A 20,957-nucleotide genomic window follows, 5' to 3' on the forward strand; every position below is an offset into this window, starting at 1 on the left:
AGAAAGATTTTCTCGTTACATAAACTGACACAAATCACAATGTCATCCTTCTAAAAGTATCATAAGGTGATGTGCGATAACACGGTGCCCTTTGTTGAGCAGGTGAACATCCGTACGTTAAAAATGTCCTCAAGAGCCGAAGATAACAGGACCCATTGTTCCACTTAAACCGCACACAGAGACCCCTCTCCACAAAACCCTTTAATTCCAAAGTTTTGACAAGGAAAGAGTATTTAAATGAGTGTGACAAATCAAAGATGCATGTGACAAACGTGCTTATCTCCTCTCATAGGATCCACCGTCACACAACAGCAGGCACATGACCTCAACTCTGAGTGACTAAAGCTTACACCACATTTGCTTAGCTGCTAATGTTTCACAAGCGGACGGGAGATTATAAAATGACTGAGTCCCTTTAATTTGGACTCAGTTTCCCCGGTGTGAGGTGGTCGCTCACATTGCCCTCTGAGGTCTGCTGCTAGTCAGAGGTTTTCTCCCATTGTGAGCATTTGTGTTTCTGTGTGGCGTCCCGGGAAGCAACTGTACAACACTGCACGCCTTGTCCAGAGAATGCATCTTACTACGGAGGAGAAAATGGAGCTGGGACTCAAGGAGCAAGGGACGGTCAATCCTGCATTTGCAGTAAGTTTTACTCCCACTTTTTATATTTTTTTAATCTTTAATTTTGCTTTAGGCTCAATTATAATAGAATGAGAACACTGAATGGGAGAAAACAACCACAACCCACTGAAAAAAAAAAAATTCAATTGAAAAAATATCATTTTTCTGTGAAATTATGTTGCTTTAAGACCACAAAGAGAAGTAAAGTGCTTTTTCTGTTCATTAGAGTGCTAAGAGCTAAATTTAAGCCTTGGAGGAATGTGAAATGACCCTAGCGTGCATGCACTCCACAAACGACAGATATTTCAGAGGAATCGATTGTATGCTTTCAGAATATGTCATAAAACCAGGGCCTGACCGCGATGGGGACACATAAAAGAGCTTCAAGCTAAAACAAGAGCCACTCAGTAAAATAAAAAAGGTCGGCCAGATAAAACAGAAACTGAATTAATGGTATTACAGCTGGTATGTGTGGTTCGTGCGTGAGCTGGGAAACATCCGGCTACATGGGGTGTGCAAGTGTACACAGCTGAGCTCCGAGGTCGATGTTTCCCATCACAATTATGTGAAGAATTTAGAAAAAAATGGGATTGCCAAACAAACAAGGGCAGCTTTGGACCGCGGATGGGCAAACAGATCAGTCTGTCAACACCTGCGAAATAATACAGGCAAAGGCATCTGGCCTCATTAATTATAATGATCCTTGTATTGTATATGACCTGACACTCTCGTTTAAAAGCCCCAGCAGAGATTTCCACCAAACAATGAATTCAAAGATGTGGATTAGTGGTTGTATATCTAATAAATCGTTGGAGCTTCCTGATATTGGCATCCGTAATAGAGTTTAATATGTGTTCTAAAAGCTTTGATCATGCAAATATATTTCACAATAACCTTTTTCTTTAAATCTGTTTAACCCTTCAGATCATCAGCCATCCACTGATTGAATTAACAAGCTTTTTCTTTTGCTTTATTGGCTTTAAATGACACTTTTGGACTAAAGCAAAGGAATTTATGAAGGTTTACAGTCTATTGACATTCGTGGTCTAGTTTTTTTTTATAATAAAGTTGGCAGTTAACATTTTAAACTCAAGTTACACTGCCAAAAAGAAATCGCTGGACCTACTTTTAAAACTAGGTCAATTGTTAACAAGCAGTTTAAATCTTGCGAAGTTGGGGAACTGGTCAGAGTTAGTTGAGAAGACATTATGGGTGTGGTTTCGCTGTACTGGATGCTGGTATAAAAGGTGATGCTGCTTCATTAATAAAAGGGCAGCGAGTGACACTGAAAGCTTTTCTTGCTGGAAAAAATATGTTTTTGGTCTTTCTTTGGCAGGCTAAGGCAAGAGTTTGATTTCCTAACTGGCATCAGCTAGCTGCCTGTTGAGCTGGTGTTGTGTAGTTTATGGAGTTATGTGCGGTGCATGTCTTCTACGTCATATGTTATGGTGCTCTGATTGGCCTGTAATAAATTTGACGGACATAATATTTGGTCAAACCCCATAGATGGCCTGGACCAGTGGTTCCAAAAGTGGGTTGTGACCCCTGTGGAGGTCGCGAGACACTAAAGGGGCGGAGGGGGGGACAGTATGCTTACCAAATGCACAGAGAAAATTTCAAATTAATTATATTGGGACACTTTATTCATTATTGTAAAAATAATCTTAAATTAATTCAATTTTAAGTGAAAACAGTAGATACAGCGCCTATGAAACTTACAGTGCTTAACAAATTTATTAGACCACCTGTCATAGAAAATGAGAAAACATAAATATTTTAGAAATCTTTCAAAAACTTGTTTAAAACTAAAAATGTTATTTTTTATTTATTTGGCAAATAACAAACTGAAACAACTAAATAGTCCTTTTTCACATAAAATAACCAAAAAACTTCATATTTTGTATGGCCTCCTTTGGCCTTGATAACAGCCTGCATTCTTACTGGCATTGTTTTTATGTACTTTTCCACAGTCTCTTGTGTTATTGAGTTTCAAATAGTTTCTAGCTGTTCCCACAGACTTGCTTTAGATGAAACTTTTGTGCCATCAATCTTTGAATCTACTAAATCCCAAATTTGTTCAATAGGATTCAAATCCAGACTTTGACTTGGCCAGTCCTTCAGTTCCAGTACTCTAGATTCCTTTTTCTTGGTCAAATAGTCTCTGCACAGCTTTGAAGTACACTTGGGGTCATTGTCTTGTTGGTATATGAACCCACAACAAATCAGATTCAGTCCAGAAGGGATTCCATGGATGCACTAAGATGTTGTGGTAGACGTTTTTGTTCATGATACTGTCGATTTTCACTAATTTGCCCACGCCGTATCCGCAAATGGAACCCCATACCATAATGGAATCTCCACTGTGTTTCACTGTGGGTGCATCTGGCATCAAAACGTTCTCCAGCTTTTCTGCGGACATAAACACGAACATGCTGACCAAAGAGTTCAAACTTGGACTGGTCCGTCCAGAGTACCTTCTTCCAGTCATCAACAGTCCAGTGTTTGTGCTCCCTGGCAAATCTGAGGCGTTTCTGGATGTTCGCAGGCCTCAATAATGGCTTTTTAGCAGCTATTCTTCCCTTTAAGCCTTGTTCTGTCAGTCGTCTGCTTATGGTCATTCTGGAGACTTTCTCAGAAACATTCATCTCTGCCTGAAATCAGCAGTGGTCTTTCTTCTGTCTCTAGTACTTAAAATCGTGAGGTGTCTGACATCTGCTTCAGTTATCTTTGGTTTTCTGCCTCTTCCTTGGCGCATTTTGTAAGTATCAGTCTCGGCAATTGACTCCAAAGCATACTTGACCACACTGTGGGAACACTTTATGTCTTTCCATATTTGTCTCAGAGACCATCCAGCATTATGAAGTCCTGTAATGCAGACTCTTTCATTTTCAGTGAGCTCTCCACATTTCACCATTTTGAACAGGAATGAGGGATTTCAAAGTGAATTCCCCCAAATTTGAGCCGGCTCACTGGGCTTCTCTGAGAAGTCAGAAATTAATCAAGCATAACATTCAACCACTAAAACTCATTTTTCAGTTCAGGAATGCAAGTAAATAACTATAATTTTACATATTAATCAAGAAATAATAATGTGCTTTACTATTTTTTTAGTTTTTTTTTGTAAATCAGTAAATTTGACAATTCATGGATGACAATAATAATTACATTTTAGCATTAAAAGTATCATTTTGGTTAAAGAGCTTCTACATATTGGTGTATTAACCATTGCAGAAACATAAAAAATGATTTTGGTAATTACCAATGCTGTTAATTTAGGGCAGCTGTGGCATAAACCTTACTTTGGTTAGGGTTAGGGTGGTCTAATAAATTTGTTAAGCACTGTACATTAATTTCATAAGTCAATAATGGTCAATATAATTTGGCTTTTAGACAAAAACACAAAAACAACAACAAAAAAAAACTCCTTAACCCTTTCATCGCTAGCCCCTTTTTCAGTGTTCAAGTTTGAAAATGACACCAAAATACAAGAGTATCTCTCTGCAACCACAAAGTCTACATGAATAAGCTTGGCATCAATGTAAAGATAACTCTTTACAGATTTCAGCAGATTTCCCTGTACGAGTTAGTGTGACTGATGGAAAATAGTACAAGTGCTATTAGTGCCTAGAAATGTTTACACTTTTAGAGTAAATATCTTGAAATATATAGTATTGAGGGTGCCATGTTTGTAGTTAAGTACTGTGTTTAGAGGAACTGTAGTTTTTGACATCTCTTCATTCTATTGGTTGTTGTCTGAGTTGTGTTTTGTTTAGGTGCAAAATGTTGCACTTGTTAGTTTGTCATGATCTGTGGGCTTCAAACAGTGTGTGACAGGACTCTGTTGATGGACTTTGAGACTGCCTTCTAAAGGTTTTCCTCAGAGGTGGTGAAGCTAGCCTCAGGGTTAATGTCAAAGTGAAAACAGATTCACAAAAAGTAATGTCAATTCAATAAAAATAATTTGTAGATGCAACTCTGGCTGCAATCACAGCAATGAGACTGTGTGGGCAGGTCTCAATCAGACTTGCACATCTGGACGCTGCGATTTTACTTCATTCTTCCTCGCAGAACTTCCCAAGCTCTGTCATGTTGCATGAACAGACCTTTTCAAGTCCAGCCACAGATTTTCTATTACATTGAGGTCTAGGCTTTGACTAAGCCGCTCCAGAACATTCTCATTACTGTCCTCAAAGCAAAAAATAAATCTTTTTCCAAGCTGTAGTTCCCTTGCAGACTGAATAAGATTGTCCTCAGAATTGTCTTATATTTTGTCGCATTCATTTAACCTTCTACATTTACAAGCCTTCCAGGGCCTCATGCTGAGAAGCATCCTCACAGCATGATGCTGCCACCACCGTGCTTCACAGTGGGGATAGTGGTGCAGTGTGTAGCGTCTTGTGTGATGACCAAAAAACACCTTTTTGTTCTACTTGGCCACGGAGTCTCCCGCATGCTGTTTGGTGAACTCTAATGGAGATTTATTCTGAGTTTGAAAGTGGCTTTCTATGTGGCACTCTCCCATAAAGCTTTGACTGAGGAGGGATGTGTGTTGCTTAGCAACTGTGGTCAAGCTTGATGGTATCTCTTTTTCCTGGGTTGTTTCACTCCTGGAAATACAGCCTGGGCCTGCTGGCGCTTGGGACACCCACAGCAAGACCAGGGGCTCTTGGCAACTCTACTACCCACCTGGATGGTACCATAGGCCACGCTAACTCGCAACTTCCACCCTTACTCCACCCTGAAGGCGTTATTTTTTCATCAGATTATTTTCCCATATGCCTAATAAAATGCAAGGACATCCAGAGCTTGACCAGGGTTGTGTCAATCCTCCTTCACGCCTGCTACTCACCACATCTACACCCTACTTCAGCCTCAACATTTGGCTTAAACATGCATTAAAGTTCTGCACAGTACTGTGTAAAAACTTACTTCACTGGCAAAGAACTAGAAGTAAAGAGCTTCAAGTACGTAGGTCCAGGAACATTTCACAATAAAAGCATCCAATAAGAGCACGGTTTGGATCCCCTCAGTTTGTAGGTTTTCTTTTTCTTTTCTTTTCTTTTTTTTTTTTTTAATAAAGATTCTACTTTTGGATGTGTAGGCATTTAAGGACTTATCCCGATCAAATAGAATTCCCAGATTTTCCCATTATTGCTGGATGCCATGCTAATTCTATCTAGAGCAGTCATTTCACTAGAAAAGTCTCTCTGAGGTGTTTGAAGGCCAGCACAATAACTTCAGTCTTGTCCAAGTAAAGTAGCAGAACATTTCTGCTCATCCAGGTCCTAATGCCCTTAAAGCATGCTTCTAGTCGACATAATTGATTGATGTCATCTGGCTCCATTCATGCGTACAGTTGAGTATCATGTGCGTAACAATGAAAATGTATGGAGGGATATTTCATAATTTTACCTAGAGGAAGCAAAGTGAAAAGAATCAGTCCCAGCACAGAACCGTGTGGAACTCCACAGCTGCCATTAGTGTGCATAGAAGACTTAATTATTCTAAAAATAGTGTTTCTGACAAACTTAATGTTAACACATACAAACATTACACATACATATAGCATGGGAGAAATCCCAGCAGTCACTTCTTCAGGTTAAAAATAGCAGATAATTGATTCGCAGCATAGAAAATGGAAGCAGAAAACCTCACATGATCTCGAGAGTGAGACCAAACAATTCCAGCAAGTTCACTAGTCATGTTTAGATGGTACATGCCTGTGTGCTGATGAGGCTAAAGGGATGCCTTCTACCTTTGCTGTGAATATAGAGGCCTTTGTTGTGTTTTTAATGTTCATAACTCTAGCGCCTGATACACACAGTGTGATCTCTACCAGGGTTACATTAGGAACTACCAGTGCTGAAGGAATTCAAAGAAAACACTTTTATCTTTGGCATTTAACTTGGAGATTTAACAAGTGAGCTTTTGTTTGTGAGTCCAGTGGAAGTCCATTTAAGGTTTCAGGTATCGGCACAGGATGAGGACGGAGGCTAAACTCCACAAAGACTCACTTCACATGAAACCAGGCCTCTTATGACAACCTCACAGACTCTTACTAGGGAAATTTTCTCACCACTGGTCATTGTTGAATTCCATGTTGATTTTAAAGTTTTGTAGGTTATTAGAGTTTTTATTGCAAAAGACCACAGATATTAGTGAGCTGCAGAAATAGCTAAAGTAGTAATTGTCCTGTGCTTTATGCCATTCAGATTAAACTGATTAAGGGCAAGTGATTCTTTCAGGAAAGAGTCAAAGTAGAAAGTCAATTTATTTTAAACAAGACAAGTCACAGAATTTTGGCTTAGCAAAGTAAACAATGAAACCAATTTAAATATTTAATACTACACATTAAATTTACCTGAGTAAATTTTACTCTAATTGAGTAAAATTTTACTCTGAAAAATATAACATTTGGCCCCAGTCTATTTGGAGTAAAATTCCCTCTGCTTGCAGAGTAATGTTTTCAGAGTTGTTTTTTACTCTAAAATGTGTTTTTATTTAACTCTTAATGCTGATTATGTGCTCCATAATGAACAAAATAAAAACAACTCTACAGCAATTGTACTCACTACAGCATAATTCAGACCTTAGTTTATCCATTATAGAGCTGTTTTTCTCAATACGGTGTTGTATTTAGTCCTTTCACTGTTTTTCATTCCTTATAGAAATGTTTCTACTCATCATGGAACATCTTCTACTACATATAGAATTGAGTGATGGTTATATAGAGCTCTATCTTCCTCTAAATAGACTGATCTTCCTCTTAATAGATAGTTCTGCTTTTCCACCTATAAATGGCATGATAACAAAAGAGGTGTTTTTGCCTATACATATTAGACAGTGTTCTAATATTACAGAAACAATTGTGGTGAACATATGACAAGAACTCAGGAGCAGAGAACAAGATAAGGTGGTGAAGTTGAAGAAGTTTATTTGACAACATTAGTGCAAATGGGCTCTATGCAGGCCAGTCAAGTTCTTCCACATCAAACTCATCAAACCATGTTTTTATAGTCCTTGCTTTGTGCACTGGGGCAGAGTTAATGTTGAAACTTTGCTCTACATTATCTGCATTAACTACGTCTGGCACCGCAAAATAGAAAAATTGTACCAAGCATAGCTGCAAAAATATGGTGTCCTCTACTTTTTTGAGTGTGTTGGAATAGAAAAGGGCCTTTACTGAAGTGTTGCCAGAAGTTGGAAGCGTAGCATTGTCCAGAATGTCTTGGTAAACATTAAGACTGTCCTTCACTGGAGATAAGGGGCCAAACCCAGAACCTGAAAAACAGCCTCGTACAACACCTGGGATTTTATGTGGACTTCTGCTTCATGACTGAGTCGATGTTGTTCCTAAACACTTCCACTTTCTGATATGACTTACAGTTGACTGTGGAATATCCAGCAGGGATGAAAGTTCATAACCATCTTACTGCAAAGTTGGCATCCATCACAGTCATGCTTGAAGTCACTGAGCCCTTCAGAACAACTGCATTGCTGGGTGCTTGATTTTATACACCTGTGGTAATGGAGCTGATTAAACCACCTGGATTCAGTAATAAACAAATACTTTTCCCCATATAGTATACATTAAAATCAAGCATAATTATGGTGCTGAAGTCTATTTTAAGCAAACCTCATAAGAGGTCAGAGGTCTTTTGTTACTCAGTTAAGAACAGAAACCCTTTCACTGGATCTTGACTCTGGTATGTAGTTCCTCATAATTTGCAACTTCAACACACACAAGTAAAAAATCATTCTTCAAAGGGCTGAGTGATTTTGAAAAAAAAATGCCATATGAACTGATGTTCATATTCTATGTCATTCTCATTGCTAACCCTCTTAGGTCTAAGCACTCTTGCTGGTGCATTCTTCACTATGTTTTTATTCATATCTTTGTCATTTCATGTTGTAGAAGTGTGTTTCTAACACTTCTATGAATGAAAGAATCTCATCTTTCACTTCCGCCCTCACTTGCCATCCCATGTGATTCACAGCCAGAGTTACAGGACCAATAGGAGAGCACTGGTAACAAGGTGTCACCTCTTACTTTGCGCCATTGGTTGAATCCTTTGTCTGTCAACCTTTCCCAACCAACTGACACTCTGGAATCCTTTAGACCCTCCCATCACAGTTTTTGGAAAGGCAAGAGACCGGAGTGAGAGGAGACAGTTGGGGTGAATCCAATTTCTATTCCTCAGCCCTTTAACCTGACAAGCAAAACCTCTGATAAAGAGCGTTTGGGAAAGGGCAGAGCATTTGAAAAAAAAAAACCTCAGAGGATGATTGGATGAACATTCTGTCACATCGTTACTGGCCAATCAGAGCAACAAAACACGTGATGTTGTAGCCCCTACTAAAGTACGTGTGCGCTGCTACCAAAGGACTAAACTCCACCAGCATAACACCAACCATGGTGACTACAGACATGTCAGTACACGACTTTTGTCATTTTTGAAAAGAAAACGACTCACTGCTTTTCTTTGATCTTCTTTTAATGAAGAAATGTCATCAAGTTCTGATAAAACCCTGCGCTATAGCAGCATCCACCCTAATCTCGTCCGCCATAATTGCACCGGCCTCTTTTTGCTGCTTGCTTACATCACGACTCCGCCACACCCAAAAGTACTGCCCCTCTACACTCCCATCAGATGGGAGCTTTGCAAGATGTGAGAAACAGAAATGGGAGTATCCATCTGCTTTGCAAGGTTATTAGCCTTTATCTTAGCCCTTCCCCTTGGTTCTGCGTGTTTACGTCAGGTGATGGGGATCCCAATTCTCTTTAGAAGCAAGGGCTAGGGCTAAGGGCCGAGGGCTACATAGCTCTTGAGACAAAGATTTTCCAGAGCCACACTTGAAACCAAGGGGTATGATGAATTTCCCACCATGCACACTTTCAATTGCAAAATGGCACAATGGACCACGAAGGAGGCACATAAATGTTGAAATATTTTCAGCATAATGAACACTTGTGTTTTCTCATATATTCAGTCTTTAGCCACTGGGGATGGGGGTTTAATGTATGTTCGATATGTACCGTTGTAAACGAGAGCTATTATAAATAAATGAAGAAGATCAACACAGAGAGCCATGGTATGAACAAGATAGTCGAAGCTTTGTCACTTTGATGATGTGCTGTTTATCGGCAATGTGTGATGATGAACAGCAATCAAGTGGCATCTCATTTCTTAAGGGAAGGTTTTTACCCTTACCCCTCTGTTTCAAGGGAAGGGGAAGAAATAAGATTGGCACTTAGACCTGTTGATCTCCAGTGATGGTGCAACATAATTCTAAAGCTCAGTGACTCCTTATCTGAAGTTCTTGGAGTTAAAAGTCCCTCTTGATTCAGTACCAGCTGCATCCCTATAAGTTTGGCTTCCCTATCTAACAATAATAGGAAACAGCTTGCACCCAAGGGGTCATTTTTGATTACAGGCTAAGCTTTGATACCCTTGTGACTCAAGTTATGTGGTCCTGCATTGCTCAGCGGAAACAACTAACCAAATCCAGGTCTTTCCAGTCTGCTATTGGGAAAAGTCATCCATGCATTCCTCTTTTTTTCCAGACTACTGTTAGGGGCTTTATTTCTTCATCATTGGTTATAGTTATTTTTTGTTACATTATTAGCCATTTTGCCTTGTTTTGTGCTTTGTAACATATCTTGTTAAAGTGCTTTCTAGATGAAGTTATGAAAATGTGGCTTTTATAAAGTATAATGGCCTCCTCTCTGGTTACTGGAGTTGTAGAAAACCACTAGATGGAAGCAGATATCCATGTAATCAGTGAAGTAAATGCCTGTGTGTACAGTCACTGCCTACTGAGAAGTGTCTGACACTAGTGTAGCTCAAAGACAGAGAGGCAGATGTGTGTAGAGTCAGCCCTGTGTCATGTGTCTCTGAAGTGGAAAAGGCACCAGATTGTTTGCTGACAATATTCCAGTGTCAGCGTGAGTGCTGGATATTTTGACTGTGAAGTCTGGATCACAGCCTTTGATTGGCCTCTGGTGTGTGATATTTAATGGATCAAGAGAAAAAAAAATGCAAAAGTCCAGATGTTATTTCATGCCATGAAGAGATTTCACCCGAAGACATGTTTAGTATTTCTTTCAAACTACCAAAACATGTCAGCTAAGTATTAATTTCTCCTCGTTATTATCAGATGACTAAAACAATCTTAATCATTGCATAGTTCCCTTTCTTTCAGAAGAACTTTTAATTCATGTTCTTGCCATGTTATCTAATATGTCACTATCTTATCTGCCATCTCTTTCTCCCATTAAACCACCAGCTGTGAAAGCCTCATTTCAAACACTGGTGTCAACTTCTGTCTTTCTAACACATCAAACAGAAACATCCACCAGAGAGTCTGCACAGTCACCAGCACTCTGGAAACTGATCAGTCTCACAGGGTTTGTGTAAAGAGGGAGCTGACCTCTTAAGGATTTAAAGACAGCTTCAGACCCCCTTTACTTTCATGTCTCTTATGTTGCAGACCCATTCCAAAAACACTTAAAATATATAGCCCTGGTGCCTCCTATTTCTCCTGATCTTTGCTGAGATGTTTCTACACCTTGATTGGAGTCCACCTGTGGTAAATTATACTGATTGGAGATGATTTGGAAAGGCACACAACTTTCTAAAAGGCCTCACATCTCACAATGCATATCAGAGCAAAAACCAGGCCATGAGGTCAAAGGAACTGCCTGCAGAGCTCAGAGACAGGATTGCCACAAAACCCAAATCTGGCAAAGGCTACAAAAAAATTCTGCTACACTGACAGTTACCAACAGCACACTCTCCCATAGGCCACGGGGGGTCATGAAGGTCATGCAGTGATTTTCAGCCTTCCCTAGTTCCAGAGATTTATTCAGATTCTCTGAATCTTTTGATGATTTGATGTACGGTTGATGGTGAAATCTCTTAATTCCTTTAACTGCACATTGAGGAATGATGTTCATAAACTGTTGTGCAGTCTTTCACAAATCTCACACCAGCATTGATTGTGAACAACAGAGCGTTTCAGAAATGCTCTTTATATACCCAGTCCTGGGACCTACAGTTGTATGAACAAGTTTGGGCACCCCTGACAATTTCCATTATTTTCATTTATAAATCATTGGGTGTTTGGATCAGCACTTTCATTTTGATCTATCAAATAACTGATGGACACAGTAATATGTCAGTAGTGAAAGGAGGTTTATTGGATTAACAGAAAATGTGCAATATGCATCAAAACAAAATTAGACGGGCGCATAAATTTGGGCGCCCCAACAGAAAAGCAATCCACTACTTTTCCAACCTTTCTACTCCTGTCCCAGCAGTCGTAGAACACATTGCAGTCATTAAATTCATGTTGAGTTTTTTTTAACAACAAGAGTAAAGATAATTGGTTTAAACATAATTGGGCTGTATTCAATAAAAGTTAAAAGGATTTGTAAATCCCTGTGTTGTATTTACATGTTTCACAATGTCCAAGCCCAGATTTGGCTAGGCCCCTGACAAGCCCTGAGAATGGGCCCTACAGAGTTGATGAGATCAATGTGTGTGGGATCATCGGCTTAACGTTAAGAGTTTGGTAACAATTTGGAGTGAAAAGTGTGTCAAGCCTGGATCTGATGTTGAAGTTATTAATTTGTGCCACTTTCAAACCTTTTTAAACTGCTTTTCAGCCCATTTTTGCCACCTTTGACTCATTTTTTCCCTGTGAACCCATATTTGCCACTTTCTACCTATTGTTTTGCCTCTGTTATTCTTTTTCCCTAAATTTTAACCAATTGTTGCCTCCCTTAACAAATTTTTGCCACTTTTTATCCCATTTTCCCCACTTTTTCTGCCAATATTCTTTCCCCCAATTTAAACCATTTCGATTTGTTGCCAATTTAAAACATTTTTCCCCTATTAATCATATTTCACCATCTTTTGTGCTCATTTAAACCATTTTGGCCACTTTCCCACTCGTTATTTTTGCCAATTTTGCCTCTGGTAACACATTTTGGCCACTTTTAACCTATTTTTATTCTGTTTTAAGAAAATGGATAAGTGAAGAAGGCTTTATACTGTGACATAAATAAATGAATAAATCAATTAGTAGTTGGATTGATAAGAGTGGTTGTTATTCAGGTTAAGCAAACAAAATATTTCAGTTATCACCAGTGTTGGGCAAGTGAGTGAAAAATAGTAACTAGTTACAGCTACTAGTAACTGCTAGCAGAAGTAACTGAATTAGATACTGAGTTAAAGTAACAAGTTACTTTGAAAAGTAATTCCAGGGTTAGTTTTTTTTTTTTTTGCTTCAATCCTCATTATTGTACACATCACATTAATTTCTGTTGTTGTGGCAGTGTGAGAGGAAATAACTCCTACATAGAACATTGTATGATTTTGCTGACCTCCAAGTCCTAGCCAAGAGCTTTAAAACAAATGTATTCAAATGTGTTAGAAAGGCTCAGTCAGGATGGCTCTCCAATTTGCATCTCCTCACATATGGCTCATATGTTTCTATCAGCCCCTCTTGTTTTTAACTTTTCACTGATAAATCTGTCAAAGACAAATGACTTTCTTTGTATTTTAAGTGAAAAGCACATCAGTCACTGAGAAACTTCTGGGAAGGTAAACACACTTTGCAGTCTGCTGTTTTAAACTGCTTTGTCTGAATCTGGCATGATTGGGGGTCAGGAGGAGTCAGTCCCTCCTTTCTGTGTTAACCTCGATATTTCACGGCTGGTGAACGTGAGGAGTTTGATAAATGTGGATAAACCTGCATCTATGGTTATATTTAAACGAATACTAACCCTTGTCCCTTCTTCTACATAAGGTCAAAATGTTGCTAAGATTGTGAGCTTCAGAGAATAAAAAAAACCTTTTTTTAAGGCCCAAGTCTAAGTCTGGATGAATGAAAGAACCTGAACCATACCACATATCCATTTGTCACAGATTTCCCATTTAACTTGTTCTTGATCCTTGAAGGTGATAAATTAAGTGGAAAAGAAAAATGTGTCTTTCTAGGAATATTACTTTTCTAAGAAGAGAAAGTAGAGGAAAACACAGATCATGAAGTTCAAAGCTCTTATTTATTCTATGATCTAGATCTAGAAAAGAGAAATGATTATATGTGGCAGAAGGGTGAAATATATCATAGTGCACGTGAATAACATCTAGGATAATTCAGTGGTTTTAGTTCAACTGAGGTGAAAAGAGTTCATGTTAAATGTATGCCAATTTATTTTTCAAGGCTGTGGTTCTCAGTCTTCGGATGCCTTTAAAAAAAATAAGTACATGTTTTCCCCTTTGCACCAATTTTGCCAAATTTAAACACATTTTGCCACTTAAAACCTATTTCGGACAATAATTTCAGTTTGTTAAAGTTTGTTAAAGCATTTATTACGGCAACATAACTTTAGTTTTGGAAAAGTTTTTACTGCTGGTTTGTTAGTTTAGTTTTTATTTTGCAAAAATGCTTTGTTTTAGTTTAGTTATTAGTTTCAGTGTTAGTTTTGGTTTTGATGGCAATGTGGGATAATTGTCAGGGGCGTGACCCAAAAGGGCTCTTCACTTTTTACTATAATTATTCAATTTCAATGTTTGTATATAACTCAAGACCTTAAATTCAAGTTGTCCTCAATCAAATCAGGTGATTTTACTCTCACCAGGCTTAGATATCAGTATGCTAGTGTTAAAGACTGAAACTAAGCAGATTTTGCAGAAGCTATTGATCTTATAATGGCTTTTACAGCAAACTCTGATGCTCCTTTACCACCACTGAGAACAGCAGACACCAGATGTTCTTTAACTCACTGAGTGTCATTGACATATACGTCATTTAAAAGCTAACGCTTGAGTGCCATTGACGTATACATCAAAGTGTTTTTTTCTGCAGCTGGCACAAGGGGGAGCTCTCACACCCCCTGTGAGTAATTTTGGGGCTTCTGGGATATGTAGTCTGAACACGGAAGAGACGGTAAGGCAAAGCCGCTGAGATCAGAGCAGGAAGTGGAGACGCCAGGATGGAGGTAATCTAAGCTAAAAATTTGATCGGCACAAAAGGCCCCCCAAAAAACTGAGGGAGTCAAGTGGCCAGTTTCGCCAGCGAACGCTGGAGGAAATTTTAAACTTTTGCGTGAGAAATCAGTTACTCACTGAAACTATCAGTGAATCCAGGGATCAGGGCGTTCATTCATCTGCCTCGGCCGGCCGAGAGGCTAAAGAATGCCGCGAGGTTTCCCCCGTGCGTCGGAGAGAAAAGGCATCTGCTTGCCAGCTTGATGCATACAGCAACGACACTTCAGAGACGGACTTTCTGGCCCAGGCTCTGAGGAATGGCTGCCGTGTGAGCGGAGCGGATCTTGTTCTCCGTCCCAGAGCGATGGAGGTAAGTTAACGTTAGGAACCCACTGATTATTCAGCCAAATTTATCGAATGGAACCATCACTCATGCGTTCACTCGTGATTTCAGAAGCAGACTTGAGAGAAGAGCAAGCCCTGTGCAGTTCTGTAACACTGTCTGTTGGCAGAAAAGAGGTAAGAACAGAAAAAAAACTATATTATAGATTATATAAATAATATATATAACACATTATATATACTATATTACTTCTATAATTTACAGGCAGTGCCAGGGGACACGCAAGCAGGAGAGGACGTGGGCGTATCTGGGGTCCTGTGGTAGCCGTCCAGTTGTATTGTGCTGTATTTTGTATTTATTTTATTTTATTTATTTTACAATAAAATAACATTTGTAATACAATTTTCAGATGTCTTTTATGTCACTGAAGGCAAAATTATAACATTCAAATCACTGTTTTGCTCGACAGACTCCCTTTCACAAAAATGCATTTTTCTCAGCTTTCTATAAAACAAGTGGTCTTTTTGGTGAAACTAGCCTCTATTCAACTTCAAATAAATCAAGAACAGAACAAGCTGCAAACAAACGGATTTTTGCTTGATGAAATAGAGAGTTTCTTCTTTCATTTGAGCTATTCAGTGTTTTCAGAGTTATAGTACAAAATATTCTGTGGGTCTTGAAAGATGACTCAAAATGGCCAAAAATGCTGGTACAAGCCACTTTCCATTTTATAAAAGGGCTGGCACTCAATGAGTTAATCCACTGCAGAGAACAACCAGAAGGGCAACTGGGAGAAAGTCTGTGGCAGTTTTCGATAATCTTCTTCTCTCTTTTGGTGCATTTCTGTAGCAGCAATACAGCGCTACGTACAGCCTTGGGATATATACTACAGCGTTTACAGTCGTTTTCAGTGGTTCTGTGCTTACGCAGACATGTTCTGAAACAAGCCCATCTTTCAGGAAAATTTTTTCAAAACAAAATGGAAATATATCGTTTTCGTCTCCGTGTGGAAAGGCCTTGAAGCCCTGAATCTTTCAGGTTGGTTTAAAGTATGTTGCTTATAGCCTTGCTGATCACAGCCTGGAAATGTAATTTTTAAAGTAATTCAAAAATCAGATCTTCTTTTTCTTTTAAGAACGTATGTACAGAGGAGGATTAGGGACATTTAACAAAATTGGACTGACCTCTTTCTGAAAAATAAATCTTCTCCTAAGCTGTAGCTCTCTTGCTGAATGACTAAGATTGTCCTCGGGGATTTTTGCATCATTCATTTTACCCTCTACCTTTACGAGCCCTCCAGAGCTGGCTGCCAAGAAGCATCCCCACAGCATGATGCTGTCACCACCGTGCTTCATAGCGTGATGTGCAAAAAGCACCATTTTGGTCTCATCAGACCAAAGAACTTTCTTCCACTTGACCATGGAGTCTCCCTCATGCCTTTTTGTGAACTCTAATAGAGATTTAATGAGTTTTCTTCAACACTGGTCTTTTCTTTCCCTCTCTCCCATAAAGCTTTGACTGGTGAAGATCCTGGGCAACAGTTGTTGTATGCAACTGGATACAACTTTTATGAAAAAACTCTCACTAGTCTCCTTCTTGCACGGTCACTCAGTCAGTTTGTGAGGACGGCCTGATCTAGGCAGATTTAGATGTCTTCATGGTGTAATAGTTGCCAGGAATACTGATTTACCAGTGACTTGACCTTCCATTCACTTTAAATGGGCGCATATATTTTTTATGCAATTTCTTTTTTTTACTGTACATCTATTTATGTAATTGACATTATTTTGTAGAGATCTGTTTCCACTTTGACATTGAAGAGTAAATAAAGGGTAAAACATCGAAGAAGGTGACAACTTTTCATGGGCACCTTAACTAAAATTGTCACAGGAATTTTAAAACTTGGACTCTGCTGTATTTTAAAGATTATGTTGGGACATGTGACAGAGCCTGAAAACAGGATGTCCCAGAAAAATTGGGACTTGACGCCATGCTACACTGTCTGCAAATATCTCCATAGTCCTCATTCAAAATAAGCAGATACATACCATTCATTTTGTATCCCTAACCTTATGCCTCCTTATTTATTGCTTTTTCTTCAAATTTCATCCCAGTTCACACAAATATTGACCCAAATATCTAAAATGTATAATGTGCTAATTGGTCTTTGAAAACCCTGATATCATTGGCTTCAGAATATAGTTCTCCATACTGCTTATCTTCTCCTATGCTGGACTTTAACCTCAGAGCATTGGTTTTAAAGTCTGACATCTTTTTGACACAAAGAAAACAGAAAAGTGATCTTTGAAGAGCACCATACCAGGACGTTTAATAGTGTTACACACATTTATCATGGCAGTGAAAGGTGAGTGTGTAAACTAAAGACTGGGGCAGTTCAGGTTTTAAAATCGTCAACAACATGTTGGTAGGATTTTGGAGTGGGTACACGGTTTGCCCTATCTGTCCTCCACTATCGTGGATGTTTAACAGGCCATAACGCTTTAATTCCATTGCATGTGCTCAGTATTCATGTCTTTCATCTGAGCTAATCCAGATAACTGAAGATAGAGGGATTTCTCTGAATCATTCCTCCTGCAGACAAAACAAAATATACCTTAGGCTATGTGAGGATCCGCAGCATGTTGAAAGTGGAGGCTCGAGATAAACGAGTTGCTGTCTGGGTATGTGTCTAGATGGTCAAATGGAAGTAACCAGAATTCATATGAAAACAGTGTGCTTTGTTTGATGTCTTTTGGAGACCTGCTTGATTTACTGTTAGCCTCTGCTGTCCTTCCTCCTAGGTCAAAGACAGTGATGAACAGCCTCAGCTGACGGTCAACATTGGGGAGCCACACACAGAGGCCCTGGAGGAGAGTGTCGACAACGGCGTAGATTTGGTTTACTCCCTAAATGACAGACCGCCGTGGTACCTCTGTATTCTGCTGGGCTTCCAGGTAACCTAATCTCACTCCTTGAAACATTCAGTGTCAAGTATACTGCCTGGCTGGGCAGTTCATATCAGCTGTGTAGTGTAAATCAACGCTATTTTCTTAACACCAAAGAGCATTTTTAACACCATTTAGGCTGTATAAATGATCTACGGGCAGACATGTTGACACCGGGTCTAATGGTGGATGGTGCATTATTGAATGGTCTGAGGTGGAAGGGAGGGTCAGATTCTCACAGAAAGAGCAGCATGCATCATAGGTCGAGGGGAGTTAGGACACAGTTGTGGATTAAAGGGAATTCACAAACAAGACAGTCATAACAAATCAATCACTGTGCCATTGATGCCCTTGTTTTGTCATGTGGTGTACACAGATTCCAAGCATCCTCCCTTTAAAGCATTGGTTCTCAGCCTGGGGTCCTGGACCCCTTTGGGGGAGCGCCGAAGATTTCAGAGGGCGTGTAGGTGTTCTGTGCCTCTGATTTTTTTGCATCCATCACCTGACTCATACTTTTTAATAATCTTTGATCTGGAGTTATGTCTTCATGGTGTAATGGTTTGCAGGGATACTGGCAACTATTGTGGGGGGGTATGAGGTTGAATACTTTTTATAGGCAAAGCTAATTCGTAAAGTATCTCTTCCACTTAGAGGAGGTGTGTGTATTAAGAGATGGGGTAGAAGTGTGTGAGAAGATGAAAAGTTTCAAGTGAACCTGAAAGATATTGGTTGTATATTTGGTTCATTACGGTAATATTGCAACTCAGTGTTCTGTGACCTTCTGCCATCTAAAATGTGAGCTTGCATGCTTCAGGGGGTGCTCAGGTTAAGGCATGTGTCACAAAGGCGTCAGTTACCACCCTAGAGAGTAATGTCACAGTTGAATAATATTAACGGTCCAGAGTACTTCCAAGTGTGTAACCCAGCATCACATCCTTGTTCCATGCTGTTTCGGACTTTGACCTGAGATTTTTATCATAGCAAACCAAGTAGTTTAGGTGCTTTAAAATCACTAAGATGTCATCTTTTTGCAAGCTCTAAGCAGGCTTGAGGGGAAAAAGTCAATGCTTCAACAAAACAACATGTTGATTTCTGCTTTCACACTGAGAACAAACACTTACACCATCAGAATGCCCTGCCTCACACATAATTCATGCTACCACCATGTAATACGATTGTGCTGCCTTGCTTGAAAGTCTGTCATGTTAAGGCAGTGATCATTCAAATGCATGAGATTGACATTTGTACTCAGACCAGAAAACGTGTTTGTGTTTACAGTCCACTGTCATACATGTGTGACTTTTTCAATCAGAGTAACTCATAAACTTAATACTTTCATGATCCTTGTAGAAATCCTCCGGCTATCCTCTACAAACGGAATAATCAGACAGAAATTCAGTCATACTTTAAAGCTTATTGCACTGTTGAGTTATAACAGAAGAATGTTTACACAAACAGGCAGACACAGATCCCTGACAAATAATGGACTTGGTGAACCGTGATGGATAAACTCCAACAATGGCTTAGGAATGAAGTCATGTTTCTACATATCTGATGAGTGATCTCATTTGATCTGTTTTAATCACCCAGCATTCCAAAGAAAACACCTTACTCTTCATTTCAGTTTCTAGATGTTTCAACTAGGGATGGGTATCTCACTGTTCTTGCCATTATTTGAATAATTTTCCATCATTACTGTTTTGGGCTAAAATATTCCAGCTGACTTAGCGTTATAATCAAAGTCAGACTTTCTGTGTTTGTCTAGCCAAATACAAATCTGAGGTTTAACTTCTACCAGCCGCAGCTCTGGTGTTGTTGGCAGCAGCTGAATTATAGGGATGCTTACTTCACGACAGCTATGGTAACTTAAAGGACATTTTTTCATTGTCCATTGGTTCATCCATGTTGCTTGTGATGTAAGTAGGCAGGAGAAGATTGATAACAAAATAGAAAAATTCTGTCTACTTTCCCAGCTAGTTTACTTGATGATACACAACAGGACCTGTATGTATGATAAGCTGGGCTAGCAAAGCTACAGCTGCACTCAGCAACAGCCTTGGCATCAACAGACAAAGTCAGTGTTCGGCATGGTGCATTATTTTGCTATTTTAGTCAGTTAAAAGCAGAACATTTAAGTGCTGATACATATTTGGTAGGACTTGGGAAATGAGCTTGAAAATGGGATAGTCCTGGTCAGTGTGGAATGCACAGTCACCTTGGTAAACCTACGGGCAACAACATAGAGCTAAAACAGACTTTTAGCCTCCTGAATGACAGTCAACACTGTGGAGCCCATGTCCACCATGTGAAAGTTAGCCAATTAAAAGAAATCCTAAGTCATAATTGTAAGATGAAAAATTCACAATTATGAGATAAAAAATCATGATGACTATTATCTCATAATTAATTTTTATCTCATAATTTTGACTTTTTAATCTCATAAGTATGATTTTTGATCTCACAGTTATGACTTTTTATCTCATAAATAATTTTATCTCATAATTTTGACTTTTTAATCTCATAAGTATGATTTTTGATCTCACAGTTATGACTTTTTATCTCATAAATAATTTTATCTCATAATTTTGACTTTTTATCTCGTAATTTATACTTTTGATCTCGTAATTTTGACTTCTATCTCATAATTTTGACTTATCTTACAATTATGACTTATCTCATAATTATGATATTTTATCTTACCATTAGGACTTTTATCTCAAAATCTTGATTTTTTTAATCTCAATTTTTTTATTTTTTTATCTTATCTTTAATCTTTATCTCAATTTTGACTTTTTTTCTTGTAATTTCAACTTTTTATCTCATTATTTTGTCTTTTTATCTCAAAATTATGACTTTTTATCTCAAATTTTGACTTTTTGTCTCATAATTATATTATTTCTCACAATTATTACTTTTTATCTTGAAATTTTGACTTTTTTATCTCATAATTATGACTTTTTATCTCAAAATCTAGATTTTTTTATCTCAATTTTTTAAACTTTTTTTTAATCACATCTTTAATTTTTATCTCAAGTTCTCAATTTTTTTTTA

General features: G+C 38.6%; 1 protein-coding gene across 1 annotated transcript in view; it reads left to right on the forward strand.

Annotated features, from left to right (window-relative positions):
* Nucleotides 1-527: 527 nt before the first annotated feature.
* Nucleotides 528-20,957, forward strand: part of si:dkey-106n21.1 (solute carrier family 23 member 2) — a 119,710-nt gene continuing 99,280 nt past the window's right edge. The window contains exons 1-2 of the mRNA XM_041796050.1: nucleotides 528-642; nucleotides 17,763-17,915. Of these exons, the coding sequence (XP_041651984.1) occupies nucleotides 571-642; nucleotides 17,763-17,915 (225 nt within the window). The 5' untranslated portion in view covers nucleotides 528-570. The remainder of the gene's footprint in view (nucleotides 643-17,762; nucleotides 17,916-20,957) is intronic.

The sequence above is a fragment of the Cheilinus undulatus genome, linkage group 9 (genome assembly GCF_018320785.1).
Source record: "Cheilinus undulatus linkage group 9, ASM1832078v1, whole genome shotgun sequence".
Lineage (NCBI taxonomy): Eukaryota > Metazoa > Chordata > Actinopteri > Labriformes > Labridae > Cheilinus > Cheilinus undulatus.